This window comes from Diplodia seriata, assembly GCF_021436955.1.
Source record: "Diplodia seriata strain FDS-637 chromosome Unknown scaffold_4, whole genome shotgun sequence".
Classification (NCBI taxonomy): Eukaryota; Fungi; Ascomycota; class Dothideomycetes; order Botryosphaeriales; family Botryosphaeriaceae; genus Diplodia; species Diplodia seriata.
In genome coordinates this window covers 2,643,300-2,663,270 of record NW_027117311.1, presented here as the reverse complement: position 1 = coordinate 2,663,270, position 19,971 = coordinate 2,643,300, and the positions used below count along the sequence as shown (strand labels likewise).

Sequence of the window (19,971 nt, the reverse complement as noted above, 5' to 3'; positions counted from 1 at the left end):
CCCGCGAGCTGTTGGTAGCGGTATAATTAGAAGCTGTTGCTGGCACTGGCACTGGCGATGCGCGCACGCCAAGCCGGCCGGCCACCCTGTGGCTGGTGCTCCTGCTCCGCCGAGGTCCGCTGTACCATAGGCAGGAGCAGCGAGCTTAGTGCGAAACACACCCTCAGAAGCCACGGTAGCAGAATTCAGAAGGTTCAATTGCTTTGCATGCTAATGTACATCTGCAGTCCCCGCCTTTGCTGCCTCCGCGGCGCACTTGCCAGCGCCCAGATACGACGAAACGAAAGGGCAGGACAAGTGCAGCCTGCCGACGGCCCGCCCGAAGCGGCGAGCAGCCGGCCCCGCCGCACCCATCACCGCGGGGCTGCCATACATAAAGTAAACAGAAACTGCTTTTCGTACTGCTGCCACCCTGCCATCCTTCGCAGCCTCACCCCTCGCACATTCTGTCCAACCGTACCGCACCCCATGTAGTGCTGCGTGAAAATTGAAATCCAGAATACACCCACCAATAGAAGAGAGAGAGAGAGGCGGCTGCGCGGGCCTCAAAGGAAGGGGATATACGCCGATTACACGCTTCATGTAAGCCGGTCGCCAAGCTGACGACATGAAATCAAACGGGCGACTCGCGGTTTATCAGCTGCGTGCCGAGCTGAGTGTCTGCTTTTCCCAGCGGGATGCCTTCACACGACTGCCCAATCCGAGTCCTGTGGGTGGCTGCCAACCTGGCCCTGGATGTAATCGCTGATGTCAGCCGATCCCTTGAGCCCGTTGGTCGGCTCAAGGTCGCTGGACATGGTGTTGGAGCGCGAAGTGTTGGTCGTCTCCGTCAGCGGCAGCGACCGAACCTCCGGCGTCTTGACCGCGTACTGCTCGGTTTCCGGCTCAGCCTGGGCAGGCTTCTTCTTGCCCTTCTTTCCCTTTGTCTCAACAGTGCTCCAGGTGGAGTCGGCCATCGCAAGGCGCAGCTGCTCCTCCTCCGAGGGAAGATCCCGCTCCCAGGTGGTCGACGTACCGCTAGCCGCGAGGTTGGACGGCTCGTTGTCGAATGTGTCGAGGAGATCGCCACTGCCATTGGCCTTGGGGTTCTCCTTCTGGGTCCACACACTAGGCGCGGACGTGGGGGCACCGAGGCCGTTCTTGGCGGGCTCACCACGAGCCTCGCGCGCGGCGCGGCGCTGCTGCTCCATCAAGACCTTGCGAGCTGCCTCCTCCTCCTCGCGCAGCGCCTTCGCTTGCTCGACCTTCTTGCGGTTTTGGCGCTGCTTCTTGGACTCCTTGGACTCGGGCTCGGCCTTCTTCTGCTGCTTCTTCGCAGCCGCCGGGTTGGTTGACTCGGTGAGACGGATGACGGACGGGCCGGTAGCAGGCGCTTCCAGCATGTCCGAAACATCACGGCTGCTCGAAGAGGCGTTCAGATCCGGAGAGATGGCAGGAGAGAACTCAGCGTCGGCGTCAGCTCCGTTGGTGGAGGAGCCAGAGGTGAAGGCACGGTCGGCGTTGGCAGCACGCTGCTTGACAGTCCTGCTGGCGCCGCCGGACCTGCGTTCTGGAGGAGCGAGGTTGGTGCCCTTCTTGAGCTCGGCCAGCTGGCGAGCCCACTCCTTGTCCTCCTTGTCATCATCATCGGCTTCGGGCTGGGCAACGAAAGCGGGAGCCTTGGTCGCGGCCTTCTGCTCCTTCTTGTTCTTGTTGCGGTTCTTCTCGCCGGCCTTAGCGGCGTCGCTTCCAGAGGCGACGCCGTCAGTCTTGCGCTTCGGCTTGGCTTCTTTGCGAGCGGGACGGACGGCGGGTTCTTCGGCCACGGATTGACTGCGAGCGGGACGGGCCGTGGTCTTCTTCTGGCTGCTGTAGTAGAAGTATGCAGCGATGCTAAGGGTCAAGAACAGACCCCAGGATTGCCAGGGCTCCATGACGACGGGGGCGAGGATGTGCTGCGGGATTTTGGAGTCAGTCAAAGCGTGCATGAGCAATGGCAGCGGAGAGCACAATACCGAGGGCGCACGATGCGTGAAGCGTGGTGTGCTGTTGGCGGGCGCTGATCTCTCTGCTTGAGCCTCTGGCGAACGAAGATGGTGGAGCTCAGGAGCGGCGGTCAGAGAGAAGCGGGCGGACGGTGCCGCGGGCTGAGGGCGCAAGGACTGGCGAGTCAACTGGCTGGGGGAGGATGCCAATTGCACAGGGCCGGCGATGGGGAGGGCGAGAGCAAGGCTCGGTGGAGGAAGGGCGCTGGAAAGAAGCCGCAGTAGGTCGCTCAGGGCGGCCGGGGAAGGCGAGAGGTGGTGTGTGCAGGGGCTTGACGCCGAGCGCGTGCACCTGCTTGGTCGGGTGAGCAGCTGCGAGGGCGGGCGACGAGAATTGGCCAGCCAGCAGGAGCTTTTGAAAGCGCAGCAGGATCTCGCGTCTGTCCGATGCCCGCCACTGTCGCTGGTGAACACGGTGTCAACATCTGGTCCCTCCCGGAGAGTCGAGGCCTCAACCGGGGAAGCGGGTCCAAGCTTTTGCTGCGTACAATCACCGCCCGCCCACCGCTCCGGCCAAGCGCCAGCGCCCAGCGCCACGACCCGCCCCAGGCAACGCGCCCACCATCAGACACGACTGCGCGATGGCTGCGCGACGGCTGCGCGACACGATGCTGCACGGTGGCGGCTGCCCGTCGTCTTGCGCGTGCCTGGCCGTGGCTGCGACAGGTGCCGTACCTGGCATGCGCGCCGTCGCAGTCAAGGCACGCAGCAGTGGTACAGTGCATCATCGGAGCGCACTCTCACCAATGACCTGCTCCGCTCACGGCCAATGGCGATGCGGAGACCCGCCAGATGGGTCGTCCACTCAATCGAGATTGAGCCGGTCAGCGGCGGCTTTGGATCGCAGCACCTTCCTTCCTGGATCCCGCCGTGGTGGCAACGCTGGGGGTCTCATCGGCCAACAGCGTTCGCACCTGGAACGTGGCAGGCAGCCCCTGGCCGTTCGCACCGCGACTGCTTCAGCACCATTGATATTTTGTAACACTTCTCTTCAAAGCACGTCTGAAACAAGTTGATTGACTCTCAGCACTCTAATCCTTTGACATGCTACTGCGCCAGTCTCGCTCGCACGCCGGCCTCATGTCTTCCTTCTGTTCTTTGCATCCGCTTCTTTCTTCCGCCGTCGTTCCTCCTCGACGCCAGTGGAAACGGCGTCAATGGAAACCCAGTCCGACCTGATGCTCTTTCCGCGGTCCGTCTTGATCTTGACGTCTTTGAGAACGAAGAGCCAGCGGTCGTCGTAGAAGCGGTAGGTGTGGCAGCGAGCCCTGAAGTTCATCCGTTTCCGGTTGACCCGCGCGCTTCTCAGAGCGCAGAGCAGCTCACGGTCAAAATGCAGTCTGATCTTCTCCGCCAGTTGCGGCGGGATCGAAGGCAGCTCGTCCAGCGTCGCTATGAGAGCCCGGCCGATGCTGGTCCCTCGGTAATGCTTCTCGGGGTCTTGGTTGTCCATCTGAAGTTTGCGCAAAGACCGACGATTGGAGTCTGGTGTTGGATAGAGTGCAACCTTCGGAAGCACAGGAAACCCTGCCATTCAGCTCTGATTCAGGAAACAAAGGATCAAGACAATAGGAGCCCTGGTTACGGAAACGTTGGTTTCCATGGCAAGTGGCCTTCTTATTGTCTGGTTTAGCGATTGTTGGCAATTACACGTGACATGTTATTCATTCCGCCACAATCACTATTCTACTATTGTGCCTATTGTGGGTCGTGTGCCGCCGAGACAACAGTCGACAGAAAACCTCGCACTCATCCGCTCTCGCACCTCCCATAATCCTACTGTTGTCAATCAATTTACCATCAGATCTATTTACTCTGACGTCTCTCACTTCCTCGCCGGCCATGGATTTCAACTCGATACTCCACACCTACAACAAGATCATGGCCGACCGTGCCACCTCCAACACCACCGTGCGCAGCGACAACCAGCACGACACCCCTCCAGCATACTCAACCCTCACCACCGCCCCACCAACAGCGGACAGTGACATGGGCTCCGACACCGACAGCGAAGTCGAAGACGACAACCCCGGCCAAACCATCACGATCAACGCCTCAACCATCATTCAAGGCTCCAACAACATCATCGCCGTGCCTCCCATCGATGGTCCGCATCTGACCTCCATCCTGCTTTCCCTCCTCCATGGAACTCTGCCCACTCAGATTCAAGCCCAGCAGCAGCAGCAGCAGCAGCAGCGGGAGCAACTAGCAGCCCATGGAACCTCACCGGCGGGGACTGCCGCACCACAGCAACACCTTCCAGGCCACCTGCCCGGCGACGACAGCAGCAAACGCCCGCTGCCCAGCATCCGCATAGACTGCGGCATGCGCATCGTCGGAGACAGGAACGTCGTCGGCGCACTGCCACCCTCGTTGCGCGCAGGCGCCGCCACCGGCGGAACGGTGTCGCCTGCTGGTGCTGCAATCCAGCAGCAACAGCAGAGTGGTGGTGGCACGATGACGAGGCGGGGTGACGGCGGTCGAGACGAGGTGAGTGCCGGAGGTATGCCAACGCCGCCGGAGACGCCGCTCTCTTTGACTGGTGGAGAGGCTGGCTCGAAAAAGAGGAAGGCCGGGGAGAACGAGGCCGAGACCGAGGCCGAGACTGGTGGTAGGGAGGCGAAGAGGGAGAGAGTTGATGGTGCAGAGGAGCGTGTGTGAGAAGGTATGCCTATGACTGTACAAGTGCCTGAGAGAGATGGATTTCTTGCATGGTGGAGGGATGCAGTCAGTGGCGGAAAACGGGAACATTTACAACAGTTCAGGACGGGATCTCACAGGCACAACCATTTTTGCACATCATCATCATTTACTACGGCATCCTTTCTTTTTGTGTGCTTCTGGCATCTTTTTACTGAAGACATTTAGTGGGTAATATCCTTATCAATACACAATTTCTAAAGCTTGGATTCCACATCGTACGAAGTGTGTGGGTGTAAATGGAACTTGCTGTCAAAGATGCGACTTCAAATCAGAAAAACAATTGACCTTGTGTGCTACACCACGGCTTAACCCTCTGCGCCGTGGGCTCGACACCTCTGCTGCGCCGCGAGCTCCACAACATGGTCACCACAAGCTTTTCTACGAGTTCCGCAACATCGCCAGCAGGACACCTCTTTGACCGGCGATCACCCTCCGCGTCGCCACCGGCAGCAGGACATCCCTCCGACCTCCCAAGCCCAGCGCTGCAGTGTCACATAGCAATTAGCCTAGGATGTCGGTGCTGCGAACCAGCCAAGAACTCACGAGGACCAGAGAAGGATGTGGGTGTCTTGGTGAAGGCATATTAATACGACCCGGATGACACCGGAATCGATATTCCGGGAGCAGGGCTTGATGAACCAGACGGTACATGGTGCGAAGAGACAGGAGCCGATGGGACTTGGACGCTAGAGAGGATCTAGGATGCAGCGCTACAAGATACAGGAGCTGTGAGCTTGGGTGACTTTCTACAGAGAGAGAATTATAATAGTAACTTGGTGGCATAGCAGCAAGGGACCAATTGGCAGTCCAATCACCCGTCCTAGATTTCTTTCATGTGAATAATCGTACAACACGTGAGCAGTAGCTCTCTGCTTCAATCCCCACCCAGCTTCTGGTGAAGGGTTATACTGCAACTCATCAAAACGTGCCAACTCCGCTTCCATTTGACACCTGAATGCTTTCCGATGCGGCCCCTGCCGTCATTGCGGTATCCGATAACTCTCAAAAAATGTTGATGCTTTTTCTTGAACCCCGTCTGCGAATGACGCGAAAAGGGGGGTTTTCAGACATGGCGCTAGCCGTCTTCCTTGAAGCAGGGGAGAGACGAACGCCCTAACGCCTGATGAATCCGCGCGTGGAAAATTCAAGCGACTGCGATCTTCGAACGTGAAAAAGGTGGTACTCCATGAGCCTGGTCTAAAGTTAAGAGGACGAAAAAGCCGGGCGCCTGCGATGGTCATCACCGCCGAGTGTGAACATCGTAGATGAATAGGTTGTGCGACCATGGAGGGAGCTTCTTGTCACGCTCATACAAGTAGCCGCAGTTGTGGCATAGTGACTGCGGGGTACGACCGTTAGTCTCCGGGACGACTAATACATTTTGCAGCCTGGGTCACTTACTCTGGGTCCGTTGGGGCCATCCCTCACAGCCCAAACCGCTGAACCATGTACCAGACAGTGCGAGCACCGCCAGTTTTGCCTTTCCCTGTGGTCACGAAAATCATTAGTAAAAATTGACCCATACACTGAAGTGTTACTCACCACTCCTGCAGACCTCCCCCTTGGCCGCCGTATCCGCCTGTTGTATCTGGGCTGTCCCTGTTCGGCGGACTCAAACTTCGGAATCGCCTCTTTTTCTTGCTGCGCTCGCCTCTACCCATGCGCTCATCGGGGTCCGGGTTCGCAAAGTAGTCGCTCTGTGGCATGCCACCTGACATGTTCGCCGTGCTCGAGAAGCGCGCAGTCTCGCGACGAAGGCGACGAATCTGGCGTTCACGATCGCCCTCCCGCTTTTCGATCTCCTCCTTGGAAAGAATCTCGACCTTTGGTTCCCACTCGTCTGCCAGATGCTCTGGATCATACCGCCATCCGGACTCGGCACCTTCGGCAGCCTCATTCTCAACCTCGCCATACCCCACGAGGCCGCCGTTTTCACAAGCCTCTTTCTTAAGCCGCAAGACAGCCTCATAGATAGCGTGGGTCATGGCTGGCACCCATTCACCTCCTAGGCCAAGGTCGGCGCAAGTTTGTTTGGCGAATATCTCAGCGAAGCCCGGAGGGTGCAGTAATGACCACTCAAACTTGTCGCTGTAGAGACGATTGAGCATGTTGATAGTTAGGCTGATGATGCATCGGTAGGTGTCGTCCGGGTTGTGAACGTCGTCGGAAGGAAGAGGTGTGGCGGTGGCGGTGATGCTGTTGCCGTTGCCGTTGGGGCCCACGGTGATGGGAGGAGTGCCATTCGTGGCCGTGGCAGCAGGTGTGGGTGCAAGCGTGCTGGCTGGTGCTGGCGTTGAGGATTGCTCGCGAGGTGTTGCCGGGGGTTGAGCGGATCGCGGCGCGGTTGTCGCGCCGTTGGCAGTGTTTGTAGAATGGAACAGAGGGTGCATTGCGACTCCAGCGTACTCCTCCAGCTGCTGGCGGATTTGATTGGCAACCTGCGTGATGATTATCGGCTTCCTATCATTGGGGAAGTCCAACTCCTCCACAAACACCTTGGCGAACTGGTCGGGCGTCGTCAGCGCCTCATGCAGGTTCCACAAGAAGGCATCTTTCAGCCTAAACGCGGGGGTGACATCGGGTTGTTTGTATGCAGGCAGGCTCTCGTCAATTCCAAAGTCGCGTGCGTTGTTCGGAGTGGGCAGGGGAGCTTCGGGGCGGAAGGGCTGAATGTCCAGGTCGATGCGGATGGGAATGAGGGTGAGCGGCAAATGCGTCTGTATTTGAAGTTGCTTCTCCGTCCTGCAATCGAGTCAGCCAGTAGGTTCGGGGCGCAGATGGAGCACGATACATACAATGCGCGCTTGGGTTTGCCCATCCACTCTCTCCAAATGCCTTGCACCTCGACCGGCGCGGTGAGCTCCTTGCCTAGCGGCGCAGAGTCTTGGCCCAGCTTCGCCTGCGGATCGTCCTGCTGTCTCAAGCTTCGCAGGCCGGTTGGCCTCCGGCGCGGCCCCTCGCTGTCCTCGAAATCATCATCATCATAGCCGTCTTCGGCGTAGTTGATGGCGGTGGTGCCTCGCTTGGTGGTCCGCGACGGGGGTAATTGGGTGAGCTGGGGGATGACGGGCTGCAGCATCGAGTTGCCATAGGTGCGGATGCGCGGGGCATAGCTGGATATGAAGGCCTGGGGCGGGTTGGCCTTCGCGGTGACGGACGACATGGCGCACAGGTGCTTCAGCGCGCGCTCTCGCAAAGATGGGTCGGGAACGCGAGGACGGCGGGATTAGGAAGCGTGCACCGCGCGACCGGCGAGAGGATGCGATGTGCGGCAGTCGATTAGTCGATCATGCGCCACAGGAACGGTCAAGGGCGGGCCGGGAGTGCGAAGGTTGAAGCAGCGATGCAGATGTTCGCGAACGCGCGCACCCGGCAGGACAAGGAACCCGCAACCGCGCCAAGGCCCCGGCCGCGTTTTTCACTCAACACCACGCCAAGCATCCTCAGCCCCCACCGCTACGCTGTCCCCGCCACGAGATATGTCTGGCCTGGCCATCGGCTCTGCATCGCCTGCACTGCAGCGATCGCTCAGGCTTTCCCGCTCGACTGCTTGTGCGCGAAGAGCGCAACCTGCTCCGATGTCGGCCTTCGCCGCATTAAACCAGTCGAGCAGACACAGTCGACACCTTACCCAGCGTAGGCGCCGACATTGAAAACCTTCGCAGGGCGCCCTGGCAGATGACGCTGTTGCCTCGACACGATCCATTCGATCGAGGATCCGCACACTAATGTCCTCACTTCGAGCGAGCTCGCCGTGCGACTTGGCTTCACCTCACAACCTGAGGCCATTGTGTTTTGCTTTGTCCATGTGGAAAATCCAATGAAGCTTCGCAAAGTGACCCAGTATTCGACACAATGCTGTTGGGACGTGGTTTCAGCTGCACAGATCCGTGACCACATTCCGGCAAGAACGTCGACTTTACCTACGCGGTTCTCTGTCTATGGAATCCCCCAGAGCTTTCTTAAGCAAGCCATCTGGCCTGTCAGTTCCAACAAGAATAACAAACGCCTAGGACTAGCCCTGCTGCTCAACCCACTCTCGAGATGCTTAAACAATGGTACCAGGGTCTTTCGCCATTGTGAAGACACATTGTTTTTCACTAGCATTGTGAGTGGACTTCCACCTCGGTCTAGAACAGTGGGTGTGGCTCACACCCACCCGGCCCATTGTCTCTTTCTCATTCACTCTATTGTTTTACGACAATGGCCTGTGCAGGCCCGCCATAAAACACCAACTCCCGCTCCCTCTTCTTCCTCCTCATACTCTTCAGACTCACTACAGCACCCACTCACTGGCAGGACCAGGCCTTATTTTCGCTCATCATCCAGCCGGTCATTTCCACCTTCAAACCCTTTTTACTCCTGCAACGCACTTTGCCATGGCTTCCCGTACACTCGGCTTCGTCACCCTAATCGGTGCTATCCTGGCGCCGGCCGTCAACGCACACATGATCATGGCGCATCCGGTTCCTTATGGAGTCGACACTCTCAACAACAGCCCACTTTCCGGCGACTACCCTTGTAAGCAGCGTTCCGGCGTCTACGACGTCAGTACGATGAATTACATGGAAGTCGGCAAGCCCCAGGCGCTCTCCTTCACCGGGACCGCCGTCCACGGCGGCGGCTCCTGCCAAATCAGCGTCTCGCTCGACAAGGAGCCGACCGTTTCGTCCGTCTTCAAGGTCGTCCACTCAATCGAGGGGGACTGCCCTGGTGTCAATGGTGGGCCCGATTCCTTCAACTTCCAGCTTCCTCCGAACTTCCCCAATGGCGAATTCGCACTGGCCTGGACGTGGTTCAACAAGATCGGAAACCGCGAGATGTACATGAACTGCGCGCCCATCACCGTGACTGGTGGCGCCGACAACAAGGATGTGTACGACAAGCTTCCGGACATGCAGCTCGCCAACATCGCCCAAACCACCTGCAAGACTGCCGATAGCATGGTTCCCCTCTTTCCTAACCCGGGCGACTCCGTCGACAAGCGTGGCGGTGGACCTTTCGTGGACTTTCAGGGCGATTGCGGTGCTCCCTCCAAGGGGCAGCCGGAAATGGGTGGCAGCACGGACGGCAACGGCGGCTCATCCTCTGAACAGCCTCCCGCAGTCACTTCGTCACCCACTTCGCCGTCCCCAAGCTCTACAGGTATGCCTGGCATGGCTCCTGTGAGCTCTCCAGCTGCGCAACCTTCTACAGCCAACAGTGTCCCGGCACCGGCCGCGACTTCAGCCCCTGCCGGCAGCAACGGCGGCAGCGGTGATGCATCTGGCTCCAGCTCCGGCTGCGGCGCAGATGGAACCATGGTCTGCAATGGCGCCAACCAGTTCGGCATCTGCAGCTTCGGCAAGGTGGTCTGGCAGGACGTCGCCGCCGGCACGAAGTGCGAGGATGGCAAGATCACCTTCGCGAACGCGAACCATCGCCTCGTCAAGCGTGGTGTTGCTGGACGCATCAGTTACAACGTCACTCTGGATTGAACGGAAAGGCGGACAGGTGCTAGTGACAGTCGGAGGCATTTTCCAGCATCAACTTGCATAGCGGGTATTGTCTTTTGCTATTTTCCTCTCTGCTGATTTTCCCTCTTGGTTTTCTGCCTTTTGCTTTGCTGCTGTCTTCTTTACTGTTTTCGTATTTTCCCTTGGCTTCGTTCCAGAACCTAAAAGCTTGGTTGGTAGAATTTACATTCGTTTTCCCTTGATTTTGCTAAAAGCTCGTGTTAAAGTCTAGTGCAACGTGAAACTGTATGCAAGTCAAACTGTGTAGCTATTGGTACCTGAGTGAATACTTCAATCCATGCTTCCCCAACTCCAGTTAGCTCCAGGCATATGCCTTGCATTTGTTCTAGTAGTGTGTTGTAAGCGCGGGCCGACTTGTCTGCCTTATTGTTATAGTTTATCTCCGGATTGCGATAGATGGCGTCTGTTTCGCTGAGGGTCTAGCCGGGCTGCCTTTGTTGAAAGCCGCGTCATCACGACGGAGCGCCAAGCTTATCGTTGACGCATTCATCACTTTCCCTTTGTTCATCTTGCTCCTACGATCCGAGAAATGCCCAAGCCTTCCGCTCGTAAGTATTGTAAAGAATAGGTTGGACAAAGTGGCGACTTGCACCGACAAGGCGTCCTCCCTCAACTTTATGACCTTGATAGCCAATATCATCATTCTGTGTTGTATTTTCCTGTCATCCGATCGAACTGTCAACTACGCAAGTGCCTAAAGCTTGGCGTCTTCTCTCCAAAGTCAACGCACTTCGGCAGCTGGACGAGCGACAAGCAACACCGGCTTTGAACACCGTGGGAGTTCAAACACGGACACCGGGTGCGATATCCCACCAGCGAGGCCGAAAGGGACCAGCCGGGCCGTGAGGGTCGCCATGCATAGGCGGTCAAGTGCAACAGGCACAATGCCGCTGTCTGAAGCCAGACCAGCTACTAGAGGAAAGTGTCACTGCAATGTGCAAGAACCGGAGATTCATAGCATCCGTGGAGGACCGGACGGTGGACTTGATGAGATTTACGCTACAGAAACCATGACAGCCCCCGAAAGCTCAAGCGATCAACACGACGCCCGCGAAACCGACGGCGAGGAAGTGGATGCGGGATCTTCCTCCGCAGAAGGAAGAGCAAACGAAGACCCTGGTGGCCACATATATCAAAGCATGCAAAACCGATACGCCGATCGTTTTTTTACGAATGGAAGATGGGTACAAGAAAGAATCGATAAAAGACGCGAATTTCTTGAACAGAAAGCAAAGAGAAACAAGGAGAGAAGATCGGGAGGGCTTCAACGTAGATCAGAGGAGCGTGGGGAAGAAACGCTGGCTCGTAAACCTGTTGTATCATCTGGTTTGAAGAAGAGCATCAGTGCCGACGAACTTGGGGATACTTCACAGGAAGACAAAGAAGAATCCCCGAATCAGTGTTCAAAGTGCGGGGGATACGTTGATTCACCGCCACCCCTCCATCACCCCGAAAGTGCATTCGACTGGAGTGACGACCCGGGTCAGTCCGAAGACGAGGATGACCACTCCGAGGAAGCGGAGGATCAGCCCGAAGAAGTGGAGGATCAGCCCGAAGAAGTGGAGAATCCGTCCGAAGAAGAGGAGGATCTGTCAGAAGAGGAGGAGGATCTGTCAGAAGAAGAGGAGGATCAGCCTGAGGGCGAACGACAAAGTGGTGCGGACATTGGCGAAAGAACCGAATTACAAGCTGGAAGCGATAGAGGAAAAGCCGAGACCGGTTCTCTGAGACTCGAACACAAAAGAACCCAATACAACAAAAGTCCCAAGGAAATCGAATTCCATCTGCACGAAAAACGCGCCCACCTCCATAACTTGAAGATATATAATTGTGAACATGAATTCGACCACAACTCCTGGAACTCCTTCGAAAAGTGCAAGGAAAGAATGGAATACTTCGAAGAAGTCGCGGAGCAGCACATTTACGCAGCACGGGTGGATGAGTTGCTTGACACCATAAAGGCATGGGTATCCTATCAAGGAGAAATGTTCATGACTTGGTTCCGGGAAAAGGAATCATGGCGCGAAACAATGAAAAGATGGGTCGACGAGAGAAAAAGACTCAAAGACGATATCAAGTTACTTGCGGCCAAGGACACCGATCTGCGTTTCACCTTCGGGGAACCCATCGGCATTTCCCCCACTTGCCCATCCTTGCCGGGAACTGCAATGTGGGAAGAAGAGCCTGAAAGGGTTGCTCTTGATTTTACTGAGCAGATGCCAAAGGAGGAGTCATCTCCAAAGGCGAGGCCCTCACCAGAGGGCTCCACGCTCGACGATAGCACGAGCTCTTCTCAGGCTGAGACAGATTTGGATCCCAGACAGCCATGTCACTTCTGTGGAGCCGAAGATGGCTGTCGCACCTGCAAAGGGAGGGCAGCAGATCTAGAGGAGGTTGAGGATTTAAAGATCGAGAATCAAAGGCTGAAGTGGAGACTTGAGCAACAAGAGCAGATGGAGCAGTTCAGGAAACACTTGCGAAGCCAGCCGAGTAGCAAGAAATGGGAGCGGCTCATCGGAGATGCTGCTGGCAAGATTGAACAGTTACAAATGGAGCTTCTCGCAAGGCGCGTTCGGCTTCTTTCGGTAGACGGAGCGCTTGGAATCAAAGGAGACGAAGTGACGGTATCTCTGTCGAACATCAGCACATCGATCCTGGACGAGTCTTTCACACGGCCCGCAGAGCTCGGCGAAAGGGACAGGATCCGAGGAGAGGTGTGGGAACAGCTATCTCATATCGTAGGAATCGAGGGTGGGGGTGAGCTGAGGGATGAGTGGAGGATGCATGACACGGAAATGACGAGGCGTTGGTACGAGGACGCAGGGTCCTTTGCAGAGGATATATACTGAGTAGTAATGTTGCATCTTTTCGCGTACAGGGAGGCGGAGTGAGAGTGGACGCGTAGGTATCTGTGGCTGGTATGGTTTGTGGCGGTCGGGTGGCGGGGTGCAGGATTCAGGCGGCAGGCGCTGCCCAGGTTCCTGACATCATCTGCGGTCGGGATTCGGCACCTGAACTTCGCTTGACTCGCGCACCCACCCCCAGCGCGAACCAACCTCCATCTGCTGACCGAAGGCTTCTCACTCCCAACCCTCAGCTCCTGTCAGCATATATCCCCCTTCCTGCTCGCTCCTGCTGAGCGAGCCCACCACCGCCATCATGCCGTCCCTCAAGCTCTTCTTGCTGATCGCCGTCGCCCTGCTGCTGCTCTGCCCCGCCCCCGCCGCTGCCTTTGGCGCCGGTAACATTGCGAGCATCTCCACCATTGAGGGCAAGAACTGGCGCCATGGCGACATAGAGGACATGCTCAAAACCGTCGCCTGTCTCAAGGGCCACAAATGGTCGTCCATGATGGTTAAGCGCGTCTACTTTGGCAACTGGCTGCGCGACTATTCTCAAGCCGTCGACGTCGGCACCCTCAAGGGCGTCCAGGCCGACACCATCCGCATCCTCGTGTGGGTTCTTGCCTTCATGTCCTTCGGTTACGCCACCAAGGAATTTGAGGTCACTCACGAGCGCCTCGGAGGTGAGACATCTGTTTGCTTTCTCTGCATCCTCACGCTAACCTGGGCTGTTTGCAGTCTATCGCCCCGAGGAGCACATCGATAATCCCAAGGACTATGCAGACAACCAAGACGCCAGACAATACGATTCGCGCCTTCGTGGACCTGTGTCCCAGGATGAGCTAGCTATTGATCCCCAGACCGGTAAGCCTATCCCTGAAATTCCCCTTCTCATTTCTAATCATCGCAGGCATGAAAAACTATATCGCCAATGAGCGCGGTCCATGGGCAACGAGTGCCGGCTACATCAGGCATAGCTTCACCCGTGCCATTCACTATGGCCGCATGTATACTCACGGCACTGGCGGAAGTAAGGGCCGCGAGGAAGATCTCTGCGAAGCCCTCCGCTGCCTGGGCCAAGGCCTCCACTGCGTCGAGGATTTTGGCGCCCACACTAACTACACCGAGCTCGCTCTCCGTGAGATGGGCTTCCACAACGTCTTCCCCCATACTGGCACTGCCACTCAACTCAACCTCCATGGAAAGCAAGTCTTCCCTCTTGTCACTGGTACTTTCGGCGGCGTCGACTTCCTGCACTCCGTCCTCGGCGAGGCCACAGATCACTTCACCCAGTCCAACGTCGATACCTCGGAGATCGATGAGTTGAATGTCCAGCTTGGTAATGCCTCTGGAAGCTCGGGGAAGCGCTCTGGCAGTGGGGGTTCTGCTGGTGGTGATGTCGAAGCTTTGACCAGCCTCCTGAGCAAGATCCCTGGTACTGGCTCTCTCTGCAAAGAGGCTGCCCAACTGAAGGCCTCATCAGACGCCCAGGCTGCTGAAAATGCTCGGATGGGCGGTGCTGGTTACAGCAGCTCTCGCGCCGACCCCGCATTCTCTGCCCCTCCTGGCTCTGTTGGAGGTCCCCCGGGCCCCGGCATCCCCGGCATGAGCCCCAACTTTGACCCTCAGTCCGTGGTCCCCAAGATATATCCTATCCTGGAATTTCGCGACAAGGTGGTGCGTGCTATCAGCAGCGTCATTTCCAAGATCCCGGGCCTTGAGGCTGTTGTCGAGAAGATTTCAGAGCGTGTGACTATGTTTGTCTTCGCTCTACTTGCTCCATTCGTACAGCCTCTTATTGCTGCTGCTTCGAAGCAGCTTAAGACCGGTTCGTCTGCAGTCATTGACGCCAGCGGCAAGCATCAGTACGAACCTTGGACGGATCCTTACTGCACCGATCCGACGCACTCCCTTTTGTCCAAGGACCACTTTTCAAACGTCCTTAATGAGCCTGCCGGCCAGGTCGCTTCTACCATCTTGCAGTACATTGCGCCCCGTGTCATTTATGCCATGGACCATCCAAATGTGCCTGTGGACGAGGTCCTCAATGACGTCGTGCGTGTATTCCACCATCCTGCAGCACGCGACAACCATTGCGAGCTGCACCGCAGCATGTTCTCCGTTGTCGAGAAGTGGGTTCATTCTCGTTCCGACAAAGGACATGGCCTCAACAACATCCTTGGCTCCGAGTCTGTCCGCGCCGGCAAGAACCACACTGGTGAACAAGGAGGTCACGGGCACGGAGGCCCTGGACATGGCGGTCATGGGGGCCCTGCTGCTCACACTAGCTCTAGTGGTGGCGGTGGTGGGCCAAGCTTAGGCAACTTTGGCGGCCTCGCGAACCTTGGAGGTTCTGGAGGAGGGGGTTCAAGCGGCGGTGTTGGAGGTCTGCTCGGCAACATTGGGAAGTTGACTGGCGGGAACAACCCGCTTAGCAGCTTCCTGGGTGGCAGCAGCGGTGGTAAGCGCGAGGTCGACTCGCCGCCGCAGACATACAGCCCTGGCCCTTCGCACACTCAAGCGAACTTCCACCCATACGGAGAGCATTACTCTCAGTCTCCAGGTCCGCATGGCTACCAGTATCAGCAGGAAGCGCCGTTGCCGCCAGGTCCACCACAGACCAATCCGGCAGATCCGTATGCCTTCCCGAGCCAGTACCAGCAGGGCTGGCAAGACGGTGGCCCACCGAGCGCACCCTACGGTCAGCAACCTCCCCCACCTCATGGTGGTTATGGTGGCCCGCCTCCAGATCCGTACGGCCAGCAAGGACATTGGGGCCAACAGCCACCACCTCCCCCATCCGGGGGCTACTGGGGCGGCCAGTACTAGATCACCTCCAGTCAGCAATTGCGGAAGGGAAGTGAACGGTGGATCTGAAGCGCACTGAGAGGAACGAGTCTTGGTCGTTCAAGTTCTTTGTGCAATGCATCGTGGAGATCATTGCCAGACCCTTCTTGTGGGGTGGTGGTGGCGATGCTGGTGGTACTATGGCGGGGGTGAACTACCCTACCTAAGGTCATTCGAGATCATTGCCAGACCCTTCTTTTGGGGTGGTGGTGGCGATGCTGGTGGTACTATGGCGGGGGTGAACTACCATCTTTCATCGGTGTGGCTTAGTGAGCTTTGGAGAAAAAAATGGTCTGCAGGATCGGTAGATACCCAGTAAGGCAACATCAACAATAGGTTGGGTTGCAAGGAAGGGTTTGGCGATTGAGGTTGACTGTTTTGCGGTTGGATTGGTGGTGACTGCTTTTTACGATTATGCACGCACTAGATATGACTTACGCCTGCTAGGAAGTTACTATGCTTTACCCATTTGTGAATGTTGCATGTGAAACGATAACATTTCAGGTATTGTATAATATCGCCTTCACATGGAAGATCTCGAGTCGTAGTATGCCCTAACGGACCGAAAATGTAACGATGGCTTAGAGTGACATAAGACAACTGACGGAGACAGCCTTGCATCTGTGTGAAAATCATATTGTTCTACTCCTCAATGCATAGCAGGCATTAATATACTAGCTGTAGTCCTTTCGCATCTTTTCCGAGAGTCATAGCACGGGTCCCATCTGTGCCATATCGGAAGACCAGCCCCATTTGGGTTCGTCAAGAACTTATTTCTTCTGCTTGGCCAGCTTCTCGCTCTCCTTCTGCAACTTGCTGATAGTCTCTTCCGAAGCCTCGACCTCGCCGCGGTCCGCCTTGACCTGTAAGAGCGCAGAGGGTTAGCAATTGGAAAATACGTAGAGACGGAAACGAGCAGAAAGGTGTGGTGGGGGCCGTACGATCGATTCGCTGTCGGAGGCGAGCTCGTCCTTCCAGTGACCCTTGCCCTCCTTGTGCTTCTTCAACGAGTCCTGCTTGTGCTCCTCGACCTCCTGGGGACGGCCCTCTTCGTCTGCGTTGGGCACGTTACAAGTTAGCGAAAACTCCCGCCATTGTCGAGCTCGACTTTTTGCTCAGTGAAATACGGGTTCTTGGCATCGACAGCAGCGACAACACTCTCGACCAAAAGCTCTCCTGGGGATAAGTCCGAAAGACCGGAGCATGATTGGACCAGGGCCAATAATGGAGATCTCCGCAGATGAAGTTTCTACGTGGACTGATGGAGCTGTTGGGGGAGCATTGCCGCTACCGTATGCCGAGCCAGCCCTTCACATAAGAACGGGGCCTTTGTCTCCAGCGGGATTGCCTTACGTAGCTTTGATTCCTTGCCAGCGAACCTCAACGCCGTTGTTTGGAAGCCCATGCGCTGGGCGGCGAAGATGGGGGTGCGCGGGACGCGGGCGAAACTCCTGAGGGCGGACATGACTGCGTATGTTTTTTGTTCTCGGGTACGCGGACTGGAATCGGCGATGGGGCGGCTGGTTGCTGAGATGGGGACAGATGTGTAAGTGTAGGGTTCAATGGCGATGAAAGTACGTATGCAATGAAGTGAGGAGCGGAGGCGGGGAACAGAGGGAGCTCCATCTCAGCATTGAGCCGTGACTGAGGGCGTCGCGGGCTGACTGGAACACGTACCTGAATGGCAAGCTGCGGGAGTTGGGGATGTGGGGTGAGAGAGGAGGATTGGTGTGGAGTTTCGATGCAGGTGGCAGGTGGTACAGCTCTTGTAGGGAAACGGGTCCTCGGCTTCCCGCGTGTCTTTGGGCGCTGCCGTGGGGGAGCTTTCCATCATCGCATGCATGTCGTCATCGGATTGGTCCGTGCACACTCGCTATTACGTTGCGCATTTCTCAAGCCTGCGAGTCGTCAATTCGTCACTCATGGCCATCTCCACTCCTCACGTCTGCCTGTCCCTTTCAGCTCCAGCAATGAACCGTTGCGCCACTCCGCAATCAGCTCGGGGTGTTCACGCGGCGGCGGCACATGCAAGGACTTTACCTGCAGGAGCTGCATCAAAACACCTGTGGAATGTTTTGTCCCCGTAAGAAGCCAGAGCTGGAAGGTTAGTGGTACACAAGACAAAGGGCGAGGCGACAGGGAGTCACGGGCTGTCAGTGCGTATTTTCAAAACTCAAGCATGCACGAGGGTCTTGCTAGGGACAGGCTAATGTCCGCTGAGCCAGGAATCGACTAGCTTGATTCGATAGAGATGCATTCGGTCTCTAGAATGATGGCTAGGGCTGTTGCACCTAATGCCCTGCATACAAAAGAACGACAGAGACCGCAAAAACGTATGGAAAAGTAAATTCATCCCACGCCAGCAGGTGAGAAATGAGGAAAAGCCTGTGTAGAAGAAGAGAAGCCATGAGTTCGTCCCAGCGTACATGCATCTTTGAACTGTGTATCCGTGGAAGAAGACGAATCAAAGAACAGAAGACCCGGAGCGGGCCGGTTGGACGAAAGACAATGCGCTTTGTTCCTCTGCCTCGCAAAGGCAAAGGCAGATAGATGATAGTAAAAGTGAGAAAGAGCTAAACGACATTCCCAACCGACACCACCGCTAGATTTCTTGTGCATCAAAAACAAGGACTTTCGCCGTGGTATACCAGCAAGACCCAACCCGTTGCAAGACAACACCGTGACTACCGCCAAATCCAACCACCATGAGGTCCCGCTAACATAGGAAATGTGTCCCACTCTGCGCGGCAGATAGTTCAGACATCAGACCGCCCAGTCCGAAAAACACCTCTTTATGATTTTTCTTGATGAGAAAAAAACCGAAAAACACCGTGGTACGCAACCCAAGCCGTAACGATGAAATGCCGTCAGAACGCTGAAGCCAACATGACAATGCTAGACGCGCGATCTATCGAAATGAAACGTTTTTGTCGTTTTTCACCACATTGCAACGCCGTCGTCCAGGATGTAGTGGGTATCCCTAGGAGAATTTGTCGTCGACCTTTGTACAAAGAGAACGTAGTAGCAGAATTATAAACGGATCCTCCGGGAGCGGCGGGTATTATAGCAATAGAGATCCGGAAGAGAAGGGAGAACACCCACCAGCCTCAACAACGCAGCACGCTGCAATGCGATCCGATAGAGACGCGTCCAGCACTCAACGCCGAGAAGCCCGTTCACCAGCGGCGCGGCATGAACTGCTGCTGCATCTGCCTCGCGGGAGACACAGACGGCGGAGGGCTGGCGACGTTGCGCGTGCTGGGGTCGACGATGGGGATCGCGTTGCGGGTGCGCTGCGCCAGAGGCTGGTGCAGCTTCGTCTGAGTGGGCTGGAAGCTGGCGGGCGTAAAGGAGCTAGAGGCAGACGAGAGGACGAAGCTGGGAGTGGGCTGGAGCTGGTGCTGCAGCGGGGACGAATCGGGGGACCCGCTCGAAAGCGACGATCGGTCCGAGCCGGAAGAGTGGATGGATTGCAGCTGTGCGGCAGCACATTAGCCATCAAAATTCATCAAAATTCCATCGCGCCGCGACAGCGCTGTAATGCATAGCCTTTGGCTAGCACGCATAAGCACTTACATCGTCGTCGGTCAGCAAGTGGAACGGGCAGAAGATCTCGTCGTCCTCGAGGTCGAAGGAGCGAGCGGCCTCGAAGTCGCGACGGAAGGCGAGGATGGCGGGCGCCTCGACAACCTCCTTGGTAGGCCTCACGTTGCGGAACTGCTTGTGGTTGTGGGCAGCCTGCGAACGAGGTTGTCTCCGGGGGCGGCCGCCGGGGTGGTGCTGCTGCGAGTGGTTCATGTGGATGTTGTGGTGGGGAGCACCGTAGTAGAAGTTGGAGGTAGACATGTTTGGTGGTCGATGTTGATGCTAGGCGACGAGCGCGGGGTACTGATAAAATGCGTGGTTGCGGTGGAGAGAGCGGCGTGGTTCGAGGGCTGGCCTTGGTCACGGTCTGGGTCACCCGACGGTCGGGATCGGAAGCGTCACAACAAAGGCGAAACAAAGGGATGCGGCGGGACTCGCGTGCGCGTCGAAAGC

General features: G+C 56.8%; 9 protein-coding genes across 9 annotated transcripts; 4 read left to right on the top strand and 5 right to left on the bottom strand.

Moving 5' to 3' along the window:
* Positions 1–683: 683 nt before the first annotated feature.
* Positions 684–2,706, bottom strand: SLS55_004675 (uncharacterized protein; the record flags this gene model as incomplete). Its single annotated transcript, XM_066776131.1, has 3 exons — positions 684–1,934; positions 2,642–2,649; positions 2,700–2,706. 3 exons carry the CDS (start codon positions 2,704–2,706, stop codon positions 684–686), a joined length of 1,266 nt encoding a protein of 421 aa, XP_066634012.1.
* Positions 2,707–3,102: 396 nt separating this feature from the next.
* GTF2A2 (transcription initiation from RNA polymerase II promoter) lies at positions 3,103–3,558 on the bottom strand (the record flags this gene model as incomplete). The annotated part of the gene is made up of 1 exon (XM_066776130.1): positions 3,103–3,558. One exon carries the CDS (start codon positions 3,556–3,558, stop codon positions 3,103–3,105), a length of 456 nt encoding a protein of 151 aa, XP_066634011.1.
* Positions 3,559–3,866: 308 nt separating this feature from the next.
* On the top strand, positions 3,867–4,685 carry SLS55_004673 (uncharacterized protein; the record flags this gene model as incomplete). The annotated part of the gene is made up of 1 exon (XM_066776129.1): positions 3,867–4,685. One exon carries the CDS (start codon positions 3,867–3,869, stop codon positions 4,683–4,685), a length of 819 nt encoding a protein of 272 aa, XP_066634010.1.
* Positions 4,686–6,265: 1,580 nt separating this feature from the next.
* Positions 6,266–7,890, bottom strand: SFH1 (Chromatin structure remodeling complex protein sfh1; the record flags this gene model as incomplete). Its single annotated transcript, XM_066776128.1, has 2 exons — positions 6,266–7,469; positions 7,523–7,890. 2 exons carry the CDS (start codon positions 7,888–7,890, stop codon positions 6,266–6,268), a joined length of 1,572 nt encoding a protein of 523 aa, XP_066634009.1.
* A 1,216-nt stretch (positions 7,891–9,106) lies between these two features.
* Positions 9,107–10,204, top strand: SLS55_004671 (uncharacterized protein; the record flags this gene model as incomplete). Its single annotated transcript, XM_066776127.1, has 1 exon — positions 9,107–10,204. One exon carries the CDS (start codon positions 9,107–9,109, stop codon positions 10,202–10,204), a length of 1,098 nt encoding a protein of 365 aa, XP_066634008.1.
* A 1,219-nt stretch (positions 10,205–11,423) lies between these two features.
* Positions 11,424–13,092, top strand: SLS55_004670 (uncharacterized protein; the record flags this gene model as incomplete). Its single annotated transcript, XM_066776126.1, has 2 exons — positions 11,424–11,427; positions 11,522–13,092. The coding sequence occupies 2 exons, from the start codon at positions 11,424–11,426 to the stop codon at positions 13,090–13,092; spliced, it is 1,575 nt and encodes a 524-aa protein (XP_066634007.1).
* Positions 13,093–13,402: 310 nt separating this feature from the next.
* SLS55_004669 (uncharacterized protein) lies at positions 13,403–15,915 on the top strand (the record flags this gene model as incomplete). Its single annotated transcript, XM_066776125.1, has 3 exons — positions 13,403–13,769; positions 13,825–13,950; positions 13,997–15,915. 3 exons carry the CDS (start codon positions 13,403–13,405, stop codon positions 15,913–15,915), a joined length of 2,412 nt encoding a protein of 803 aa, XP_066634006.1.
* Positions 15,916–16,703: 788 nt separating this feature from the next.
* Positions 16,704–17,398, bottom strand: SLS55_004668 (uncharacterized protein; the record flags this gene model as incomplete). Its single annotated transcript, XM_066776124.1, has 3 exons — positions 16,704–16,796; positions 16,875–16,987; positions 17,287–17,398. The coding sequence occupies 3 exons, from the start codon at positions 17,396–17,398 to the stop codon at positions 16,704–16,706; spliced, it is 318 nt and encodes a 105-aa protein (XP_066634005.1).
* A 1,711-nt stretch (positions 17,399–19,109) lies between these two features.
* Positions 19,110–19,779, bottom strand: SLS55_004667 (uncharacterized protein; the record flags this gene model as incomplete). Its single annotated transcript, XM_066776123.1, has 2 exons — positions 19,110–19,262; positions 19,510–19,779. The coding sequence occupies 2 exons, from the start codon at positions 19,777–19,779 to the stop codon at positions 19,110–19,112; spliced, it is 423 nt and encodes a 140-aa protein (XP_066634004.1).
* Between the last annotated feature and the right edge of the window lie 192 nt (positions 19,780–19,971).